General features: G+C 46.5%; 1 protein-coding gene across 1 annotated transcript in view; it reads right to left on the bottom strand.

Moving 5' to 3' along the window:
• The window catches only part of LOC107120459 (ETS translocation variant 4-like), a 26,579-nt gene extending 7,002 nt beyond the window's left edge, over positions 1–19,577 (bottom strand). The window contains exons 1-4 of the mRNA XM_015423164.1: positions 19,385–19,577; positions 18,430–18,536; positions 18,110–18,206; positions 14,789–14,836 (exon numbers count right to left, since the gene is read on the bottom strand). Of these exons, the coding sequence (XP_015278650.1) occupies positions 14,789–14,836; positions 18,110–18,206; positions 18,430–18,489 (205 nt within the window). The 5' untranslated portion in view covers positions 18,490–18,536; positions 19,385–19,577. The remainder of the gene's footprint in view (positions 1–14,788; positions 14,837–18,109; positions 18,207–18,429; positions 18,537–19,384) is intronic.
• Between the last annotated feature and the right edge of the window lie 4,003 nt (positions 19,578–23,580).

Below are 23,580 nucleotides of genomic sequence, written 5' to 3' on the forward strand. Positions count from 1 at the left end.
CACATTCCAAAGCAGCTGTTTTCTCCAGGTGAACTAATTTCTGTCACCTGAGGATCAACTGTATTTCCAGCAAGAGAGAATAGATCTACTCCATCTTCTACATGACAGCCTTTCAAATATTTGAAGACTGCAATCATGTCCCCTATAAGCCTTCTCTTTCCCAGGCTAAACATACCCAACTCTTTCAGCTTTTCCTCGTAAGACTTGGATTCCAACCCTCTCACCATTCTAGTTGTCCTCGAGTGTGTCCAGAGGAGGGCAACCAGAATGGTGAGAGGGTTGGAATCTGTCTTACGAGGAAAAGCTGAAAGTGTTGGGAATGTTTCGCCTGGGAAAGAGAAGGCTTAGAGGGGACATGATTGCAGTCTTCAAAAACTTGAAGGGCTGTCATGTAGAAGATGGAGCAGATCTATTCTCTCTTGCTCCGGACTGCAAGACTAGATCTAATGGGTGGAAATTACAAGGGAGTCGATACCGGCTAAATATCAGGAGAAACGTCCTAACTGTAAGAGTGGTTGAGCAGTGGAACAGACTGCCTCAGGAGGTGGTGGATGCTCCTTCGCTGGACGTTTTCAAGTGGAGGCTGGATGATCATCTTTCGGGTATGTTGTAGGGATATCTTTCAGCTATGCTCCTGCAGAGTGTGGGGGGTTTGGACTAGATGACCTGCAAGGTCCCTTCCAACTCTTAACATTCTATGATTCTATGATACTTCCATGCCCAGTCTAGAGGCTGCCGGCCCTATTGGGGCTCCCGCTCACACATCCCAGATCCAACCCAAACGTCTTACGAAAACAAATCTGATGCCTCACCATTATCATGAATACGTTGATCAAGAAAGTCTCTATGTATACCCACCTCCTTTTCTATTGTTCACATTAATATCCCTCCTCCCCATTTTAGCCTCACAACCACCCTGTAAGATACGTTGGGCCAAGAAAGAGCTCACATGAAGCTGTTATTGTCTGCTCAGACTGGCAGCAGCTCTCCAGGTCCTCAGGGGGAGGCCTTTCACATTACCTATTATGTGATCTTTTAACTGGAGATGCCATGGATGGAACCCGGGACTTTCTGTGTGCCAAGCAGATGCTCTACCACTAAGCCGCAGCCCTTCTCCTCCCCTCTTGGCCTAACGTCATACCTGCCACTCCCTCATTAAAGTGGACAATTGAATTTGTAGCCACACAGCAGCAAAATGCCCCAACTCCCTGCCTCATGAATACACTGCCACAGGAAGTGGTGGTGGCTACAAACATAGACAGCTTCAAGAGGGGATTAGATAAACATATGGAGCAGAGGTCCATGAGTAGCTATTAGCCACAAGATATAGACAGAATATTCTGTCTGAGGCAGTGATGCTCTATATTCTTGGTGCTTGGGGGGCCACAGTGGGAGGGCTTCCAGAGTTCTGGCCCCACTGGTGGATCTCCTGATGGCAACCTGGGTTTTGGCCACCGTGTGACCCTGAGTGTTGATGAGCCATTGGCCTGATCCAACATGACTTCTATTATGTTCTAATGTTCTAACCTTTGGAATTCCAGGGTGATCCGAGCCCTCAAAATTTTGTCCGCCCTCGTGTTGCCCAAATCCGGACCTGTATACTCTGGTGTGTTAGGCCCCATAAACCTCACCAAGCAAGGCTTCAAACATAACAGGAGCAAACTTTATTTGAATGAAGGGAATGCCAGCACACAAAGCTGAAATTCAAAGTTCTGGCGCGCTTACAGCCACTTATATACCTTCCTTCCTTCCAGAATATTCCCCCTGCTCATGCCCAGACCGTCTGCATTACATCATTTCATTTCATCTGCCTAGCAACAGGCACTCCACCAACCAATCCCTATCATAACAATATGAACACTGAACTGGTCAACATCTTGTTCCACACCAGTCCCCCCGTTGGTGGCTGTTGAGGGAGAAGGAAGAGTACCCAGCAGTTGGCACAGAGCTTCCCTTCTCCAGGGCCTTGGCTCTGACCCAAATGAGAACACCACACAAGTGCTTTTCAGGGGCCAGCCCAGCCTCTCAAAGTCTTGGATCAAGCTGTGTGTGCTTTCAATGGCTGGAAAGACCAGGAGGAGCACACGTCACCATGTACAAGCTTAGGAAAGCAGTTTATTTTGGCTATCCGATGCCTTTGTCTCCTGGCTCTGAATGATTATTTAGTGAACTGCCAAACCAATGAGTGCAGGCATTTCAACCCCAACATTTCCCAAGTGAAAACTTCTGATACTTCCCAGAAACTCTTTATTGACTTTTATTGATTACTAACGTTTCTCACCAAAAATTGACACACTTTTGATACCGATAAATGGGATTAAAGGAGATATTTTCTCTCTTTTCATAAACGGAGCCGCAGGAAAATCCAATCAGCGTACACAACACTTTCACAAAGACTGACCCAAAAATGTAACCTAAGCTGCTCCGACACTGGGATTTCGTCCCACTGTGGGTAGCAAGAAGGTCCTGCAATGAAGGACATGTGCAAACAACATCATAGGCCAATCTGCACATGACTCATCTGGCTTCCGTTTTTACCTTCTTTATGCCAAGGAAAGCATAAATATTATTTTCTCCAAAGTAAAGGGGAAGCTACGGGGTTGCTGCAGGTGAACTCTTTATCTGGATACTGCCCAATAAGTGCTACAGAGAAGGGGTGGAGCTAAGCTTTGCATCTCCTCCCTTTCAGCTCTTTAAAGGGATTTAAAGTGGGTTATGGATGTATAGGGTTGCCAGGTCCTTTTCTTCTGCCTGCGGGGGAAGGAGCTTCCCAGGAGGAGGGGCGGGAAGGAGCTTCCCAGGTGGGGGGGGAAGGGCGACGTCATTGCATATGACGCCCCCAGTTTGATGACATCATGCTGGAGATGTTGCCATCTTCCAGGTCATGCCTGGAGATCTCCCAGAATTACAACTCATCTCCAGACTAGTAAGATCAGTTCCTGTGGAGAAAAATGACTCTCTCCCTTCCCCAAACATGCCTTCCCAGGGCTCTGCCCCCAAATCTCCAGGAATTTCCCAACCGGGAGCTGGCACCCCTGCTTGCATGGATAAAAGCAATGTGGCTTAAAGGCTGTATCCCAGAGAATCAGACAGGACAGAATGAAACAGCTGCCTGGACCCCACCCTAAGTACAGAACACAACTGAATACTCTTAGACGTGCCAGAAGATTTTATTCAGCAAATCCAGCTACAACAGTGCATCTTCCAAAAGTCTACTGCGCTCCCAACATGTACTTAAAATTCATTGCAACACTCCCAAAGTAAAAAAGACACTAATCCAGACTTGGAGAGCAGCGGCCATCTTTACCATGACTTATGCGATCTGCAGCTCAAAGGTTTTTTTCCTAACAAATGCCGCAAACACCTGTCATTCCCTCCCCCCCTTCCTTCTGTTTGCTTATTAAGAGTGACAACGACAGGATCCAGGTGCCATTGCCACCATTTACTTCCTGGATTGACAGGAAAATCTTCAGGGGAATGATTACAATTGCACAAAAGCCCCTGATGTTCAGATCCTACCATACGACCTGGGAGGGAGCAGTTTAAAATTCTGATCCATGTGGTTCTTGTCACTCCATTTACAAAATGTGGGACAAATACCTCATGCAGCAACTCTTGCTGAAAACTAAACAAATGTGCATCACTTCATACATAAGACAGTACCAGCTCTGAATTCATCAGAAATCCTGACAAACCTTTCATGGTCACAATAAGAGACTGAAAAATGTAAAGGCTGAAACAATCATCATGGATCCAAGGGCCTAATCTTATGTAAACGTTCACTCTGTGAGAGGCAGTTTGAGATGGGAATCTAGGAAGGACTACACAATGAAGTCTTTGAAAACCCACCTCGATTTCTCAAGGAAGGTCCAAGAACAGAAGCTGAGAGGATCCCAGTATCCAATTACATGATCACTGCGGAAAGAAACCTACAGTGTTAGGGGCTTTCAGTTCTGGCATTTCCCAGTCGTATTTCTTTATGGATTTCCTTTCAAAAGCAGTCCTGTGGAAGAAAAGTCTACCACAATCGATTACCATTCACTGGTCTTGTTTCGTAAAAAACAGAGTTTTAGAACAACGACAAACCCAATCAGTCCTGTTTTTAAGATACCACAGTGCAATCCTATGCAAGTTGACTCGGGGATAAATACCACACGAGTCAACAAGCCTTACTCCTAAGAAAACACACACTAGAAAAAAAGTTACAGGTGATTTTGTTGAAGAACTCACCATCTTGGGGAATCCTTAAACCAAGATCGAGGATCTTTCCGCATGCCATGTTTTAATCCCACTTGAATCAAGCATTTGAATGAAGCAAGACACAGGGAGCTCAGAGGTTCCTCCCAGAGACAATGAATTCCCTCCTTTTGCAGTCATCTCACATACTTGGGACTGACTGGCAAGCAACCAAGAAGCTTAGAACCTCCATCCAAGCTGGATAGTTAGAAAACAGGTAGGTCAACTAGGAGTTTATTGCACAGCTGCTGCAAGGCTGTGCCACAGCAGCCCAAGAAACTCATAGGGAGAAGCAATCCACCCCCCCCAAAAAAAGCCTCCAAAATACAAAGCAAGGATTCCTAGAAAGGCAGACAATGAATCCACACTCCTCTCCAGCAACTCCAAGCATGCAAGTTAACATTAATGCGGCGGTGCCCAAGGAATCAATGGTACTCAGTTCCATCTGGGTCCCAAAAAGAAGAAAAACAGCCAGGTGGTTTCCAGAAAGGGCACCGATCAGACACTCAAGCAAAACATACAAACATTACAAAGTCCACATTAGAGTTGCCAACCTCCAGGTAGAGGCTGGAGATTTCCCAGAATGACCACTGATCTCCGGACTATCTAGATCCCTTATTTATTATTTATATAAAACATTTGTTCCAGTTCTCCTGGAGAAAGTAGCCGCTTTGGAAAGTGGACTGTGTGGCATTGGACCCTACTGAGTTGTCCCCCTTCCTTAAACCCCCACCCTCCCAGGCTCCACCTTCAAATCGCCGGGTATTTCCTAACCCAGAGTTGAAAACCCTAGTCTGCAGACCCATATGGCTTCTGCTAAAGAGCAAGGAAGGGTATTCAAACCCCCAAGCATAGGGTTGCCAATGCCATCCCCCCCAATGGGGGTTGGGTTCCCCCCACTTCCAGAGGGCCCTAATCCACCAGTGGCCAGCTGGCCGAGGGGAGGACCTGCCCCCGAAGAACCCTGTCACACCTAGGGTTGCCAAATGGGACCAGGGGGCGGGGAATCCACCGCTTTGGAGGCCCGATTTCTGCCGTGGCGGAATCGGGCCCCGGGGGAACTCCACCCCCAAAGCTGCGTCACCAGAGGTGACGCGGCCATGTCGCTCACGTTGGGGGCGTGGCCCAGATCGTCGGGGGGGCCACGCCCCCAATGTGAGCGACGTAGCACGTCACTTCCTGTGACGCGAGCGTCCTACGAGAGCTCCCGGAGCCCGGCAAGGCACCCCCGCTGCAAAGGGTAAGTACACTTGGCAACCCTACTCTGAAAAAACTATGACAGTAAGGAGGGAGCAAGAGTATGTACCTCTCATGGAAACATTACTAAAATCTGATTGCTGACTGGGTGCTTCTTCTTGAGAATGGCCACTTCTGCATTGCCATTTGTGTCACTCTTGTCCCTATTGCTTTGGGTCCCCCGCCCTTCTCCACGTGTGTTTTGCTCCCTCTGGGACTACTAGAGAGAGCAAAACACATGGGGGGGGGGATGATATGATATGCAAAGCCTGGGAAATGAATGGAATGTGGAGCTAGATGGCCGTATTTTGCCAAAGAAGAAGAAGAGTAGGTTTTATACCCCATTTTTCTCGACCCTAAAGAGTCTCAAAGTTGCTTACAATCTCCTTCTCTTCCTCTCCCCACAACAGATACCCTGTGAGGTAGGTGGGGCTGACAGAGCCCTGAGAGCACTGCTGAGAGAACGGCTCTGAGAGAACTGTGACTAACTCAAGGTCACCCAGCTGGTTACATGTGGAGGAGTAGGGAATCAAACCTAGTTCTTCAGATTAGAGTCTGCTGCCCTTAACCACTACACCATGCTGGTGGAATATGGCCCTAAATTTCGTACCTGTTGTTGTTTCTATGGACCTTAAGCTGTTGACTCATTCAGCAAAAAGTTAGCTTCAAGATATGCTGGACACCACAGGGACTTTTTAGTAAAAGGCTAAGTAAAGCGCCTAACTGTTGGTGCTGTAACTTACAAGACACGCCTCTTAATCATACGCTTTGGGCCTGTCTGGTTTTTCGGTCTTTTGGTGAGAAGAAGAAGAGATTGGATTTATACCCCACCCTTCACCACCCGAAGGAGTCTCATAGCGGCTTACAGTCTCTTTTGCCTTCCCCTCCCCACAACAGACACCCTGTGAGGTAGGTGGAGCTGAGAGAGCCCCTTCAAGAACTGCTCATGAAATAACAGCTCTGAGACAACTTGTTACTGACCCAAGGTCACACCAGCAGTTGCACGTGGAGGAGTGGGGAATCAAACCCAGTTCTTCCAGATTACAGTCCGCACTCCTAACCACTTCACCAAACTGGAGGAAATCAGTCGCTCATATCAATTTTGTATTACAATACCCACTGATCTTTGAGGATGCTTATGTACCTTTAAACTGTTTGCCTGTCTCCTAGAGGCTAACTGATCGTCAATGGAAATGGATCCTCCATGCTCTCCGTGTTTCTAAAAGACGGGAAAGATAAATGCCCACCTCTGATAATTCAATGGATTGAGGACTTTACAACTATCAATATTTGAATGTATGGAATATAAACAACAATTGTGTATGGACGTATTTTCAGATGTTTGGAAACCTTTTATATTTATTTATTTATTTTATTATTTCGACTTTTATCCCGCCCTCCCCGCCAAAGCAGGCTGAGGGCGGCTTACATAAAACCCGTAAAACAAATTACAGATGCTTATCTGTAGACCTCCCATCATTGTAGTTTTGTTTTAAGCTTTTTAAAATTTCCTTCTGTTTGGGGTAACTAGCCATGTTAGTTCACTGCAGAAAAAAATAAAAAAAATCCCAAAAGGAGCTTTAAAGATGAGCAGATTTGTTCTGGCAGAAGCTTTTGTGAACCAGAGTTCACTTTATCAGGCGTGCCAGAAGACGATAGCTTCCCCTCCCACCGCCGTTTTCTTGAGCAAGTCTAAAAGAAAAGTCCAGTAGCACCTTGAAAATTAAGCAACCTTTATTTCAATTGGAGCCTTGGAGACTGACAGCTCACTTCATCAGACACGTGAGCAGATCTGCCCCACCAGGTGTGTGAAAACCTAGCATGAAGGTACTGCACCAATGCTTCACACCATAGCCACTTACAAGGATGCAACAGGCTGTGCCTAGCTGTATGCTATGATTCCCACAACAAATCTTTGCATACCCCAATCTTGCAGACTAGGCACTGTTAATCCTTTTTCTTCAGGTCTCTGGACAAGGATCAACGTCTGAAGGAAATTAGAAAATTTAGGAAGCAGAGTTTTCGTTCCGTTAGCAAGTTGGATCCATTTCTATCACATCAAAATGCTTGGTTGTCCTCTGCTTCAAAGGGCAACCAAGATAGTTTAGGGAGCTGGAGCACCTTCCCTATGAGGAAAGGCTGAAGAGTCTTGGACTTTTCAGTTTAGAAAAGAGACGACGAAGTGGGAACATGATAGAGGTTTATACAGTTATGCACAGGGTGGAGAGAGTTGTCAGAGAAATTTTTCTCCCTCCCAAAATACTAGAACTCAAGGACATCCAATGAAGCTAATGGGCAGTAGGTTCAGGACAGACAAAAGGAAATACTTCTTTACAGTGTGATCAAAATGTGGAATTCACTACCAGAGGATGTAGTGATGGCCACAGGAATAAACAGCTTTAAAAGGGAGTTTTTATGCTTTTATTCTGTTGTAGCTCCAATTTTACCCTGTATGGATTTGTATTTCCCAATCTGTATTTAATTTGATCTCCTAGTGTGTGTGTGTGTGTGTGTGTGTGTGTGTGTGTGTGTGTGTGTGTGTATATATATATATATATATATATATATATATATATATATGTCAATAAAGGCTTGCCAAAGAGAGAAGAAAAGGGGATAAGACAGATTCATGGAAGATAAGTCTATTAATGGCTATTAGCCTTGGTGACTGAGGGGAACCTCCACATTCAGAGGCACTAATCCTCTATCCCAGAGCCAGGAGGCAACATTTGGGGGGAGGGCTCAGCCTCTATGCCCTGTTGTTGGCCATTCAGAGGACGTGCTTGGCCACTGTGTGAGACAGGATGTTGGACTAGATGGATTGTTGGTCTGACCTAGCAGGGCTCTTCTTATGTTCTTAAGCAGCAAATCTCCGTGCTTTACAGCAGCCTCATCCCAAGCCTGTTTTTTATGGTAGATAAAATCGATCTTTTGTTTAAAAAAATTAAATTTAAATTTAAAAATCATATTATGCATGTTATTTCAGCTGGATTTCCTAATGAAAATATTAAATCATATGAAATGACCAAAAATGTCATTCCAAATAACATCTGGATGCATGGCAACCCTACTGATTAAAGTCTACATGGTGGGTCTCTTAAAACTGAGTTTCTGTCAAATATTACAAATGGAAGCTTCCTTTATAAAAAAAATGCAATGGGTCCAAAAAAGTGAATTTTTACTATACTAGGCATACTAATTTAAAATCCCTTTTATTTATTATTGTGAAAATCAGGAATATTTAGACTGCCAGCCAAACAGCATCAACATAATCACATCCAAGGCTCCTTTCATTCTGAGCAGACATCAATAATTTATTTTCTAAAAATGATGTTTAAAAAAATTAGGTCAAATTAAGATTTCTATTGCATTTTTTTAAAAAAAATAAAAATAATGAGTGACATGAAGCGTCGAGGATAGAGCTGGGCTTCCCCCAGCAGCCATGCTCAACTCGCAGCATGCCAGGTCACTCTGTTTGGCACCCGAGGGCCCAAGACAAGAACCAAAAGCTCTAGCAAAAACCCAGATCCTGGTCTGCCTCACCCAGAACCAATCCTCCTCCACTTTTGCTTGCTAGCACGCTAACATTTTGAAATGCAGATGTTGTGGAGGGGGGGGATGACATTTAGACTGCCCACCCGATTCTTGAAGCTGGCATAGCCCAGGGACAAAGGTCCTTGGTGATGCACAGGGTCCCTGGTTCAAATTCTACTCTCTGCCATGAATTTTTATGTTATTTATATTCCACCTTTCTCACCAAGACTCAAGGCAGACTCACTAATGTACGCCTTGGGCAATCTGTAACAGGATAATAATAATAATAACAATAATAATAGTAGTAGTAGTAGTAGTATCTTTACAAGAAACAGAATAATAGGTTGGATCCTGCACACAATCTCTGCTAACAGATGGCATTTCTGGCAGTGAAGTGGGATTTCTCTGCCTCCTCCCTCCTGCTAGAGCCCCAAACGCTGCTCCTGGGGGACAGAGACACCCCACACACGCCAAACTGCATGAAAGGGGAGTTAAAGGTCTGCCCTAGGCTGGGGGGGGGCAGGCAAATTGACAGAAAAATCACACACTCCTTTCTATTAGTGGAAATTTTCCACTGGATCTAACCCTATGCATGCGAAAATGCTTTGAACAGGGAAAATGCCACATAAAAGCAAATTGTGCCCAGAGAAACAACATTCTACCCACCAGCTACCAGCCCTTTCTTCAAACCTAAGTCTACAAGCACGAAATCTTCTTGAATGTGCTTACACAGAGCCCGGAGGCCTCCTTTCCCAACATGCAAAAACTAGTGCATTTCCTATGACTCACAAAAGCCTTATTTAGAAGCATCTGGATAAAGCCTATGTGAACGTATGGCTTAAGAGAAGATTGATATATATAATAATTTTGTTATGAATTTGTAATGCATAAGACATTAATACTGCATATCTGTTACTTGTTCTCTGTAACAAGTCTGTATATATTGAGAATAATTTTAAGAATAAAAAGGGGAAAAGTACACTTAATGTGAATACACAGAAATCCTGGATTTCACAACTGCTATCTGAAGCAGATTTAAATTCTATAACCTCAAAGGTCCTCCTGCAGAATTACTAATGGTTATGAACTATATTCCTGGGCAGTATAACAGCTCCATTTAGTTGATAATATATGGCTTAATTGTTACAGCAACCAATTAGCATGCACACATGTTCAGGAAATAACATGAATTAGGATGTTGGAAACTTGATTTTAAAAACGGGTCCTTCTTCTCTGCCAGTGATTTAAGTGGCTTGAATTAAAAATCAATTCCCCCTCGGCATTAAAAATAAACTATTTCATGAACATCTCAAAGCATTATTCATCACTAGCAGAAACAGGGCATCAGATGATGCTGACAGCCCAAGGGTTCGATCCAACAACCCTTCTCACTCAAATCCAAATAATTCCCCTCCTCAGTGCAGCCAGTTTCCCTTATGCCTTTTGTCCATGATCTCCAGCACAGCCTTGGGGGGGGGGGGTTTCCAAGGGGATTCTGCCTTCCTTTTTTTCACCAGCAAAAAAGCCAGTTGGATCGAACTTCAAATCTGGAGTCAATTGCTGGAAGCTCCATTCACCCAATACTTGCCTAGACTCACTTTACCCTCTGAAATATACCTGCAAAAGACACTAAAGGCTGCGGTCACACACACACTAAATAATCCACTTCCAATCCACTGTCAATGCACTTTCCAACTGGATTTTGCCAGTTCACACTGTACAAATCCAATTGGAATGTGCACTGAAAGTGGATTGTTTAGTGTGTGTGACCGCAGCCCGTGATTCAGCATGGTGCAATGGTTCAAGCATCCAACTGGGATCTTCAGGAACCAGCTTCAAACCCCCACTCCATCACTGAAGCTCTCTGGATAACCTTGGGTTTCTCCCTGTCCCTCAACCCAGCCTACCACACAGGGTTATTATGAGTCCCAGAATATTGCAAGTGACTTTAATTTCCCATCGGGGAGAAAATGCAGGGTATAAATATCAAAATAAATAAATAAAAGCCTATCAAGGGGATGATTACATTTAAAAATTGAACCTGCAGTCTTGGGCCCCTTTTTATTCAGGGGTACATGACAACCTATACTTCACCCACATGCAACAAAGCTCCAAGAACCCATTTGGCCACAAACATGTCACTTTTCAGACCAACTAACGCAAGGAGCGACTGATCAATCAACCAAGTGGCCCAGCGCCCTGTCCTAGCATGAGCACCACATACATTGGGACTGAAATGAAGGGCCGAGCTGCTATCCAAATGAGTTATCTAAACTTAAATTTTTACTCTAGTCAGACTTGTATTTTAATGATGCAAATGTTTTTAGGGAATTGTTGTATGGTTTTATGATGTTGTACGCAGCCCTGAACCTGCTTGCAGGGTAGGGTAGGGTAAAAAATACCCCAATAAATAAATAAATAAAATACAGTGTCCTCATAAGGGGACAGCTGGGCACCGGACAAAGAGCAAGAGAGCAGCAGCTTTCCTTCTGAAACTCTCTTACCCCACCCTGAACTACTTTTATCCTGGCAGGGCTCCTGATCCACGTTTACTTAGCAAACATAGATCAGAAACCCAGCAGGGCAAAAGAAACTCCGGAACTATGGGGGATAAAAGCCAGTAATGGGGGGGGGGGCATTATACAGAAGGATCAAACACCATACTGTCTCCAATGCAAATCACAACCCTCCCATGCAAGGGAAAAAAGGGCTCTCTAGGCTTTACTACATATTTGCACCGTCATGCGGAGTCTGTCTCCAGATGTAAAAAGCTGTGTACCTTCCCTATACAGGAAAGGTGAAGCAGCTGGGATATTAGATAGGGAGGGAGAAGATTTAGACATTGATGAATTATCAGGAAAAAGCAGGGAGAGGGAGAGAATTGACTATTCTCCCCCCCCTTAAAACACCGGAGTATACCGTCAACAATGAAACCAACTGATACCAGCACTTTTGCACACAACTCATGCATGGCCGTAATCTTCATGCAACTCCGATCAAGCACAACAGAGGCTTAACTTTAGAATTCCAGATCAAGATGGGTAGCCGGGTTAGTCTGCCCATAGCAGTAGAAAAGAGCAAGGGTCCAGGAGCACCTCCAAGACAAACAAAATCTGTGGCAGGGTACAAAGAAGTGCACAATGACTTACAAAAGCTCATACTCTGCCACAAATCGTGTTAGTCTTTAAGGTGCTACTGGACTCCTGCTCTTTTAGAATTCCAGTTTAAGAAACTGTGTTTTCTATGCAATTCTTCTCAATTGTCCAGTGGATATTTTCCAGCTCAACCCATGTAACCCCAGCATCCACCCACGATGCACCTTAAATGACACTTTTAAATCAATGCACTAGATGCTGGTTTGCCTGTAAAGCAATATCCAGTTCTGGAGCAGATCCTCCCACAAAACCTTTCTGCCTGCCGGAATTCAATCTCTTGCTTTTGTTCTAGACTGAACAACTTCACTAGCATATATTAAACTCTCCAATCTTCATTTACTACTAAATTCTGTACCCCCCATGTACTAATATGCATTCTCAAGGGTGGGGAAATTGACTGCTTGACATGAATTCCTCAACAGTCTTTGATCCTCTTCTCTTCATGAGCTTATGACCACCAAAAGATCCTACGGAAGTCCTTCAGTTTCACTGTTCTCTCCCTGTAGTGTGCTAGGTCTCCTTTTTTCACATAAAGTAAAGCAAAGACATTCCACTTAATCTCACAGATGTCATGCTCTTGCCGAGAAAACTCAGAACACCAGTCTGGCAATTAAATTCCTGACAAAGTGACCTTTAATTAAAAAAAAAGTAAATGAAACCAAGCCACTAGATCTCACAGCTGTAATAATATATCCAAGAATATGAAAACGGTTGTTGCAGCTCCGTAATTCTACTTCCCCGGCATCCAAACTACGGATAAGAGTGGCATGTCTCAAGGGTGGTGAAAAGAACGAAAAAGGAAATACTGTAACCCCATGCAGACTTCAACAAATATGTGAAACCATGTTTAGTTTGCATAATAAATACAGTTTCTGCAGTTTGGACCGTCAAATTATTAGGAACCTTTCGAAAATTGTGAGCCAAGTAGTCAGAGGCCATTGAAGAAGAAGGAGAGATTGGATTTATACCCCGCCTTTCACTACCCAAAGGTGTCTCAGAGCGGCTTACAAACTCCTTTTCCCTTCCCCTCCCCACAACAGACACCCTGTGAGGTAGGTGGGGCTGAGAGAGCTCTTGACAGAAACTGCTCTTTTTTCAAGAACAGCTCTTATCAGAGCTACGGCTTGCCCAAGGTCATCCAGCCAGGTGCAAGTGGAGGAGTAGGGAATCAAACCCAGTTCTCACAGATTAGAGTCCGCATACTTAACCACTACACCAAACTTGATAATTATGACGAAGCTTCTAGGATTCTTTCTGAGGTCTAATGTCTTGCTTTTTGAGGTGAAAACTCTGTTTGAAGCCCTGTCTCAAAGTGTTAAAACTTACACGAAAGGTAGCAAATTCCTTTTGTTGCAAGGGAGAGACACCAGTAGTCACTTAGTCCAAGCGGAATAGAAAACTGTGTTTCATTTTCAACAGTCAATGACCTAACAAATTCCCAATAAAAATAAAACGCTTACACCAGCATAAACATACTGCCGAGTCATCCTGGTGGAATTCCCCCTTTGATGTGCGCGTGTGTTTGCTACCAAAATTGATGGCATGTCATCTTTATGAAATACTAGCTATGATTTCCAAGCATTCTTCTGCTTTACAAGATAAGATGCATTGCAACCTCAGGGCTAAAGTAAACAAGACCAAAATCCTTTTTAACCTTTTCCAAATGTCAAGTCCCTAGATCCCTTGTCTACCAGAACAAAATACAAGATCTACTTCAAAACGGCAATTAACTACCATTTACATTAATTGGGCTCTTGAGAAATCAACAAGTTTACTTTCCAGGCTGCAGGCAGGAAGTGGAGAAACAGTTGGAGAACCACCCAAATCAAGCAGGCCACTGGAAGACGAAACTCAGATGTTCTTAACCTGCCTGTTTCAAAAGCTTAGAAGTTAAGGGGGTGATCAGCAGATCTCTCAGAGGGGGCTGAACCCGCACTCAAGTCAGACAAACATACATCCTGTGTTATCTCACGGAGCGCCAATGGTGGTGTACTGGTTAGTTATGGACTTTGGGTCTCCAAGATCTAGGACAAATCTCCACACTGGGTCAGTCACACCTTAGCCCAGCCCAGTGTAGTGTTGAGAGTACTGCAGTAAGATCTGGGAGAACCAGGTTTGAATCCCGCTCTGCCACAGATCCCTGCTGGGTGACCTGGGGCCAGTCACACATTCTCAGCCTAAGCCGCCTTATAGGGCTGTTGTGAGGATAAAACAGAGGAAGACGGAATGATATCATAAGCTGCTTTAGATCCCCATGTGGGAAATAAATAAAAATAAAGTCTAGCCTACCTCACAGGGCTATTGTGAGGCTAAAACAGGGAAAGGAAAGCCATGCATGCAAGCAGTATTAAAATGTACTAGCTAGATATGTCATCTCAGCTGCCGCCAACAGCCACTGTTTTAAAAGAACATTTTCACTGGGAAGGGAAAAAAGTGCCCCGAGCCAAGTTCCTTTCATAAACAAATACCAACACAATGGCGTGATTCATATTCCTGAGTTTATCCAAGCCAGAGACTAAACTACATACGATCAAGTCTGGAACCCGAAGAATGAAAGCAGAGGGAAAATCAACCAAAGACTGGAGGTGGTTCAAGTGTGTAATGGAGGTGACGAAAGAGAAGCTTACCTTCCGTTAGCCAGACTTCTTGAAACTGGTTTAGGTCCTGGAAAAGATCTGAAAGGGGAAAGGACAGAGCCCGGTGAACACATATCCACCCTGGATGGAGCAGCAGAGAGAGCAGAGATGTACCATTTCGAGAAATGTTGAAAACATGGGAGAAACCCACATTTTTTGGGAGGGGGGACATAGAAATTTGAGGGGCGGCGGTAGAAAAAAAGACACAAGACTTTCTTATTAAACCTAAACTAATTTTACTGCTCCCACAACACAAAATGCCTCACTGACAACTTAGAACAAATTGAGAGTCCAGTGGCACCTTGAAAACCAACAAAGGTTTATTCAAGGTATGAGCTTTCGTGTGCATGCACACTTTTTCAAATACCTGATGGAGTTCCATTCCATGCTAACTTAGGCTGCATAAACAATTGCACTATTTGGGATATTTACAACCTGTTTAAAAGTACCAGTGTCTTCATTTTTCTAGGACACATTGTAAATACACCTAGTACTAAAAAACAAAAAGCTGCAGACAGCTGCAGCCGATGTACCCTTAGTGATGTACCCTTAGGGAAATGTAGCAAAGGGAAAAAAAAAGTGTGTTATCTGGATTGAAATAGCCTCATATAGTCATAACAGGACAACCACCGTATTAACAGATCAACTTGATAACACTGCGAACATGGCACTATTCAATAGCATTACCATACAGGTTATGGCATATTAACTGTGACCAAAATTAGTCACATGTCAACAAGAAACTGAGGTTTGAAGTTATGTCTACAGGCACACAGGAATCGTCATTCTGTAATGCAATAGACCAGGGGTGGCCAAACCTGCTTAACATAAGAGCCACATAGAATAAACATCAAAAGTTTGAGAGCCGCATGACATATGACATGTTTTTACTGAAAAATGCAAATTTGCTTTTCATTAACATTAAATGAGACTGCCAAACATAAAAACAAAAAAGGTAAAAATAGATATTGATAATGATATTTATTTGTCCAATGATATTTGTAGGCTTGGGGGGGATTCTTTCTCCGCCCCCCCCCCCCCCGGCCTCAAGCCTACCCAGGAAGGAGAACACTGGCTGGGGAAGGGAAGACCGATTGGGGAGGCATGCCCCCCCCTCGCTTCCCCAGCTGCCATGCCGGGAGCCGCATATGAAAGAGGCACATTTGGCTCCCGAGCCAAAGTTCGGCCACCCCTGCAATAGACTGTCTTACATAAGCATTTTCACACTAGAATCATCAAAACCATCCCTTAAAAAGCACTTTCCTCGTGGTGAAAGAGGAAACATTTCATAGTGTTTTCTTAGTGCTGACCCAAATTTCTAATGCTTCCATTGGGAATGTTTTTATAAAATGTGGAGGTGGGGATTCCCAGGCCTTCACATCTCTATCAACGAATACAACAGACTGCAAGGACAAAAGAAACAGGGTCCATGGCCAATGCTCAACTCAACTTGCAGAATCCCCCCCATATCAATTTTTCAAGCCCAGAAGCTCCCCACACACACACACACACACAAACACAGGGGGGGGGGTTGATCCAGTGACTCTGTCCTGCTAAACCAGAAGCTTTGCTGGGAGAAGGTGCCTCACTTCAGCAGAAGGAAACTGTTCCAAGTCAACCCAGAACTGTTTCGATTCCAAGCCTCTGCCCTGTGCCACCTCTGCTTTTGTTCTTTTCCTTCTACTTTGTCTCTGAGTCTGAGACTCTTAAAAGCACAACCAGTGTGCTACAGTGGCTGGACTAGGAACTGGAGACTCAGGTTCGAATCCCCACTCCGCTGTGAAGTTCTTTGGGTGACCTTGGGTCGGTCATTCACATTCCGCCTAGCCTACCCAACAGGGCTGTTCTGTGGATAAAACAGAGAATGGGGGGAGACCGCACACAACCTACCCTAAACTCTTTGGAGGAAAGGCAGGTAAAAAACTGTGACAGACTGAGCTGGATTCAGCCAACTTTCATTCTGCTCCATCTCAGCCTGTTCCCGTTCATACTACAACCCTCCTCCCACACGGCTTTTGCCCATGCAGACCCCAATGATTTCCAGCATATCCTTTTTGGTGGTCAAAGCCCCCCACCCCGTTTCAGTAAAACTGGCTGAATCAATAGACAGATCTGACTATCGACCTGCTGGTGGCAGCAAAAGAGAACCACAGACGTGCTGAGGTATAATCCAGCTGCAGAGGTTAATTCCTCACTCAGTTCTCGCAACTTGAGGCTGGGCCCAGCAGAGTTACTGGTGCACACACACACCCAGCAGAAACAGGTGCTTTGGGGGCCTGTTTTACTGCCCGGGATGCATCTCTGAATGTGCAGCGGGACCCATGCAGCTGAAACCCTCCAGAATACAAAGGAGCAACCAGGTCTGCCGCAAATCTCCCAATGCCATGCTGCACTCCTCTGCCTTCCGAAAGGGTCCACACTAAAATGGAATATTTGCCCTTGCAGTCATCTCCATTGGGGCACAGCTGGAGCAGCCCGCCTGTACAGACTGCAGAATGCAGAAGAAGCGACGCTTCCTATCAGAGCTGCATGCAAAGAGGCTGAAGGGAGGGAGGGAGAAATCTGGAGCCTCTCCACTCTCGGACACGGAGGCAATTGCTAGAACACAGTGCAGCATTCAAATGATGTCGAGCTTTGGGATTTTTCGAACAATGGAGAGCAGTGGGTCTTTGTGCAAGCGAGGGACTCCTATTATTTTAATCCTTATACCTCACCTTTCTCCCCAGTGGGAACCCAAAGTGGCTTACATCATTCTCCTCCCCTCCTCTTTATCCTCACAAGGCAGGCAGAGTCTGCAACTGACCTGAGGTCACCCAACAAGCTCCTTTGGAAGAATGGGGTTTCTCAAACCACTCAAACCACTGCCCCACACTGACTTTCTTCAGAATGGGGGATTGAGAGGTCATTGGAGTTATTATAGGGTTAGAGACCTATGCATCCGATCACCGCTACCCCAAGGGGAGACTGGCATCCTCACACTATGGCATTCTTAGGCTGAGATCAGGCGTACTGCAGCATCTCCGCCACTCCTAAGATTTCCCACTTGCCCTACAAAATGGTCACGAGGGACGGTTTTAATTTCCAATGAAGGCCTCTCGCTTCAAAAACGAGAACTGACCGAGTCCAGAGGACGCTGACCTCAGGAAATCTGAAGCCAAGACATACTTGGAAGCCTTGAGGAAGTCATCGTCTCTCTGCTCCTCAGTTCCCCATTCTGTAAAATGGGAACAATCACTGTGTACTGCAATGTCATCAAGCTAAATCTCACATCAGGGTCCTGATGCAGGAGGCGATTCCCACTAGCATACACACCTTCTGAATCTGGGACTTGGGGCACGCCTGGGTCCATGGCTTTCCTCCGTGCGGCCATCACCAGCCGGCCGTCCAGGGTTCCATTTCCTGGCAATTTCTGGGAAATCACAAGAAGTGAGGTTCATCAGAGGTCCGAGCAACAGCTCTGCCAGTTGCCAAACTGACTGGCAAGGTGGGGGAGGGGAAGCACAACAGAAGGCTCAAGACCTGAGCTGGTCGCAGTGCAATCCTCGACATAGCCCCACCCTTCGATGCCCACCGCCTTCAATGGACTTAGAAAGGCGCAACTCTGTTGAGGAGCGCACGGTTAGTTCACCCACCTGTGCAGAAGTATAAGGCACTTGCTGGTCCAGGTAGCCTTTCATCCTCCCATTGGCCATGGGTGCAAGTTCTGTGCCAGCATGGGGGGAGGGGCAGACAGCAGACCCTGGAAGGGGAACCATTGTTGTTGTTGTTTTTTAAAAAAAGGTAAATCAGTGAGTTAGAACAGAGCATAAGGGTTTACTGCACACCAGAGCAAGCACAGAATTGTTTACGCAGCAGAGATCTTGGATGCAAGGTAAGGATGCCCACCTTCACTCCCCTCACCCCCCCACCTGGAAAGAAGGATGCGTAGCTGAGGGGAGGGAGGGGAGGCCTTTGCTAGGAGCCTCTACTCCCCAGCACAGCTTCTCCTTCCACCCTGGCTTCACGTTGGGCTTCTCCGCCCGTCCAGTCTCCTCCCCAGAGAGTCCACCTGGTCGTCCCCCCAATCTCCCTCTCCAGGCAGCCTCCATCTCCCGCGAAGAAAGGGCCCCAGCCCTGCCATGTGAGGCAGAATCCCACCCTTCCAAGTCTCTCGACTTCTACTAACTTCGAGTGGGGGGGAGCTCTGCTTAGGACTGCATCGCGACCCTCTTTCCCCCGCTTTTCACCAGACCTCTGCCTGCATTGCCTCCTTCTCTCCCTCTCCCGCCTCATCCATTTTCTTTGCTTATTCCTCCCCCCCCCTCCGCCGACCGCATTGCTCCATCGCCTCCCTCGATGTCCCTCCCCAATAAAACACTGGCTTTGGCTTCCGTTCTCTGCCCGCCCCCAATCGCATCCCTCTCCGCATCTTTTCTGCATCCCGATTCCTGGTCTGAAATCCCCCCCTCCCCCGACTAGGCCCCAAAGTTCTGGGTAATGGTCTTCCACCTTCACACCACCACCCCCGGTATCTTCGCTCAAACTTCTGCGGTGACTCATAAAGATGCCGCCTCATTTCCATGCAAACTTCTCTCTCTCCTCCCTCACCTGAGACTGAAAGAGGAGGGAGGGGGGGTCGCTTCAGTTCTTCCCAGCCGGCCCCCACCCCGAGGCAGCTGATCCCAAAACCACAGGGATGTGCCGCTTCTCGTGGGACAGCGCCGGGGAAGAGCTGCTCCCGCCTCCAACGCGGAGCCGTTTCCTCTTTTCACGGAAAACACACAGAGTCTTTTCTGTTTCTCTTTGTTTCATTGACTTTGTGAATGGAAAAGAGGGGAGGTGGAATTCCCTGGGCTCGTTGGGACACGCCCAGCCAATCAAGGCTCAGCGTCGCTCTCGCCCGGTCGGGATAGGGCGTACTTGGGCCCTCGGAGCCAATCAGCGTCGGGAGCTCTAAGATTCATTCACTGCTGGAACTCCCATTCATAAAAAAAACAAGCGCTCCCAAAGTTCATTCATAAAAGGCCTGGGAGGGAGGGAACGTGTCACGGGTTGTAGACATGACGGCCGGGCAGAATTCTGCACAGACTTTCTCCCTCCTTTCCTCCGGGCCTCAAACTGGACGCACGACTTACTTTTGCAAGGGCGTTCGTAGTTTTCCGATACCCTCTTCCCAATGATCAACATCTGCGGGGCGGGGGCGTGGATATTATATAAACCCAGTCCTCGCGGCCTGCGTGTAGGAATGCAAAAAGAAGTTACGAAAACATGGCAATAGCACGATTGCTTAAAAAAAAAAAAAGTGTCTTCTTCAAGGACACGCCATTTCAGGTTTCCGAGAGGGAGGGATTTCGGGAAGGGAGGGGCAAAAACGGCAAGGTTCAAAGGCTGGTTTTGTGTGATGCATATATTCGAGATTCCCTTGCTACGAAATAATAGTGTTCTTTAAGAGCACCAGTGACGTTTATTCTTCATCATGAATATATGTTATTGTTAACACTGGTCGCTTTAAATTGTGTTCTCTGCCTTGCAACCCTGGAACAGAGCCCTTCACGGAATTGTTTTTTGTTTTTTTTACAAACGTCAGGGTTTTGAATCAGACTGCTTTTATCCCAGAAGCAGAAGATACAGGATTGCAGAAGCTTTCGAGTCAGCTCTCAAAACACACACAGGACTCCTCTTCAAGGCAAAGCGAGGAGAACATCCAGCCAGGGATTCCTCATGCAGACGCCAACAGAAGCCATGACAGCCTGAACAGCCATTCCACACAGAGGGGAGGGGCTATGGCTAGTTTGGGGTGGTGATTAAGAGCAGCGGACTCTAATCTGGAGAACTGGGTTCAATTCCCCACTCCTCCACATCCAGCCAGCTGGGTGACCTTGGGTCAGTCACAAGTTCTCTCAGAGCTGTTCTCTCAAGAACAGTTCTCAAAAGAGCTCTCTGAGCCCCACCTACCTCACAGGGTGTCTGTTGTGGGGAGGGGAAGGGAAGGGGATTGTAAGCCACTCTGAGACTCCGAGTGAAGCGTGGAGTATAAATCCAACTCCTCCTCTTCTCAGTGGCACTGTATCTGCTTGGCATGCAGAAAGTCCCTGGTTCAATCCCTGGCAAATCCAGCTAAAAAAAGAACAGGTAATATGAACCTGAAATGCTGGATAGCAGCTGCCAGCCAGAGTAAACAATACTTACCTGGATAGGCCAGTCCTTAGACTCCGCAAAAGACAATGTTGTGTGCTTTGCTCACTTCTACTTGGACTGTGCTTATGAGGTTTTTTAAAGTGGCCACTCCTTCTCCCTGGACCTCACCTGAATAGCCCAGACTAGTCTGATCTCATGGAGTTTGGAACCTAAGCAGGTCATCCCTGGCTAGTACTTGGATGAGAGACCTCCAAGGAAGCCCAGGGTCACTACACAGAGGCAATCAATGGCCAACCACCTCTGTTCTTCTCCTGCCCTGAAACCCCTACAGGGTTACCACAAGTCAGATGCAACTTGACAGCACTTCCCACCTGCACTGCCAGCTCTCCCTGAGGCACCGTCCTGAATGACCAGTGTGCACTTGGGCCCAGTCTCGGCAGAACTTAGTCTCCCCAAGTGGGAGGTGGGAATAATGACACTGCTGAGTATATTGAGAGTCCCTTGCCTTCACTGATGCTGATGCTAGCTAGGCAAAGGTGCATTTGCCAAGCACATGTGCACAGTTTGCACACTGCATCCTGACATACCTAACTGTATGGCTACACCCAGCCAGAAATATGCATGTGTATCTTCGGGACCGCCTCTCCTGGTATACCCCCAGGAGAGCACTGCGCTCGGTAGATCAGGGTTTACTGGTGGTCCCGAGCCCTAGAGACATCCAGCTGTCCTCGACTAGAGCAAGGGCGTTTCCCACCCTGGCGCTAACCTGGTGGAACTCTCTGCCAAGCAGCATCCGTGCCCTGTGGGACTCGGTGCAGTTCCGCAAGGGCTTGTAAGGCAGAGACGTTCCATCAGGCATTTGGTTGAGGACAGCGAGGGTTCCCTCCTCCTGCCACCCTCTGCCTCCCTATGTGGCAGCGGTACTATTGGAACTCTTAGTGTCATCTTTTGAGCTAATTATTGTGTTTTTATTATGCTAATTTTTAAACAATGTATGACATGAATTTATCACGTTGTACACCAACCTACTTCACGTTCTTGGGATCCCAGATCACCGCAGACTGTGACAGCAGCCATGAAATCAAAAGATGCCTGCTCCTTGGGAGGAAAGCGATGGCGAACCTAAACAGCATGATAAAAAGTAGAGACATCACCCTGCCAACAAAAGTCCGCATGGTCAAAGCAATGGTATTCCCAGTAGTCATGTATGGCTGCGAGAGTTGGACTATAAGGAAGGCCGAGCGCCGAAGAATAGATTCTTTTGAACTATGGTGCTGGAGAAGACTCTTGAGAGTCCCTTGGACTGCAAGAGGATCAAATCAGTCAGTCCTAAAAGAAATCAACCCTGACTGTTCCCTGGAAGGCCAGATAATGAAACTGAAGCTCAAATACTTTGGCCACCCAATGAGAAGGGAGCACTCCCTGGAGAAGACCCCGATGCTGGGAAAGACTGAAGGTCAAAGAAGACGGGGACGGCAAAGGATGAGATGGTCACACAGTGTCATAGATGCAACGAACATGAAATTGAGCCAACTTCAGAGGACGGCGGAAGACCGGAAGGCCTGGCGTGATCTGGTCCATGGGGTCGCGAAGAGACGGACTCGACTGTGCGACTGAACAACAACACCGACCTAAGCCCTGTCCTGGAGGGGGAGGGTGGTTTAAAATCCAATGGAACAAATAAATATCTTATGGAGAGGGAGACACCCACAAATCATATCACTTTCAGAGCAACCCCAAGCCTTTGTGAGCAACCCCACTCACACCTGTGACTGAGTTGAGGGTTCAAGACCACATTTATTGATACCCTTCTTTTCTCCCCAGTGGGGACTCAAATTAGCCTACAGAATTCCCCCCCCTCCATTTTATCTTTACCACAACCCTGTTAGGTAGATTAGGCTGAGGGTGTGTGACTGGCCTGAGGTCACTGAGCGAACTTTCCATGACAGAGTAGGGATTCGAACCTGAGTCTCCCATCCTCATCTTATTGGATATTGTAACTCTGCATGCAAGAGGAACTGGGAGGGAAAGGGTTAAGAGAATTCTCTTACTCAGGTACACTTGGCGGTTGGCCCCTCTCATTGGGTAGATGTTGCGCCTCTTTTTTATTATTTATTATTACATTTCTATCCCGCCCTCCCCGGTGAGCAGGCTCAGGGCGGCTCACATTCAGGGGCAGCGTGTGCCCAGGCATATAAAACCTATAAAAACAAGGTAAAACAATCCATATTACAATTAAAGTGCTCGAAACATATCAATCCTTCAATCAAATAAAGATGGCATACTACAGAAGTAACACTAGATCCCAATTCAACGGTCTCCGGTCTCCCGCATTGCTGTGGCTCGATCTCCATACAGGGCCATCTACTGCCCCGATGTTACTGACAGTAATGGTGGTAGTGGTGGTGGGCTCCTAGTTAAAAGCCTGGTGGAAGAGCTCCGTCTTGCAGGCCCTGCGGAACTGTACAAGGTCCTGCAGGGCCCTGATCTCCTCAGGGAGCTCATTCCACCAGGTAGGAGCCACCATCAAAAAGGCCCTGGCCCTGGTTGTGGTGAGCCTGGCCTCCTTGGGGCCTGGAATCACTAGACGATGTTGTGCCCCCGACTGTAGTGCTCTCTGGGGTATGTGTGGGGAAAGGCAGTCCCTCAGGTATGTCGGACCCTGG

Source organism: Gekko japonicus, unplaced genomic scaffold (assembly GCF_001447785.1).
Source record: "Gekko japonicus isolate JY-2015 unplaced genomic scaffold, Gekko_japonicus_V1.1 scaffold661, whole genome shotgun sequence".
Taxonomy (NCBI): domain Eukaryota; kingdom Metazoa; phylum Chordata; class Lepidosauria; order Squamata; family Gekkonidae; genus Gekko; species Gekko japonicus.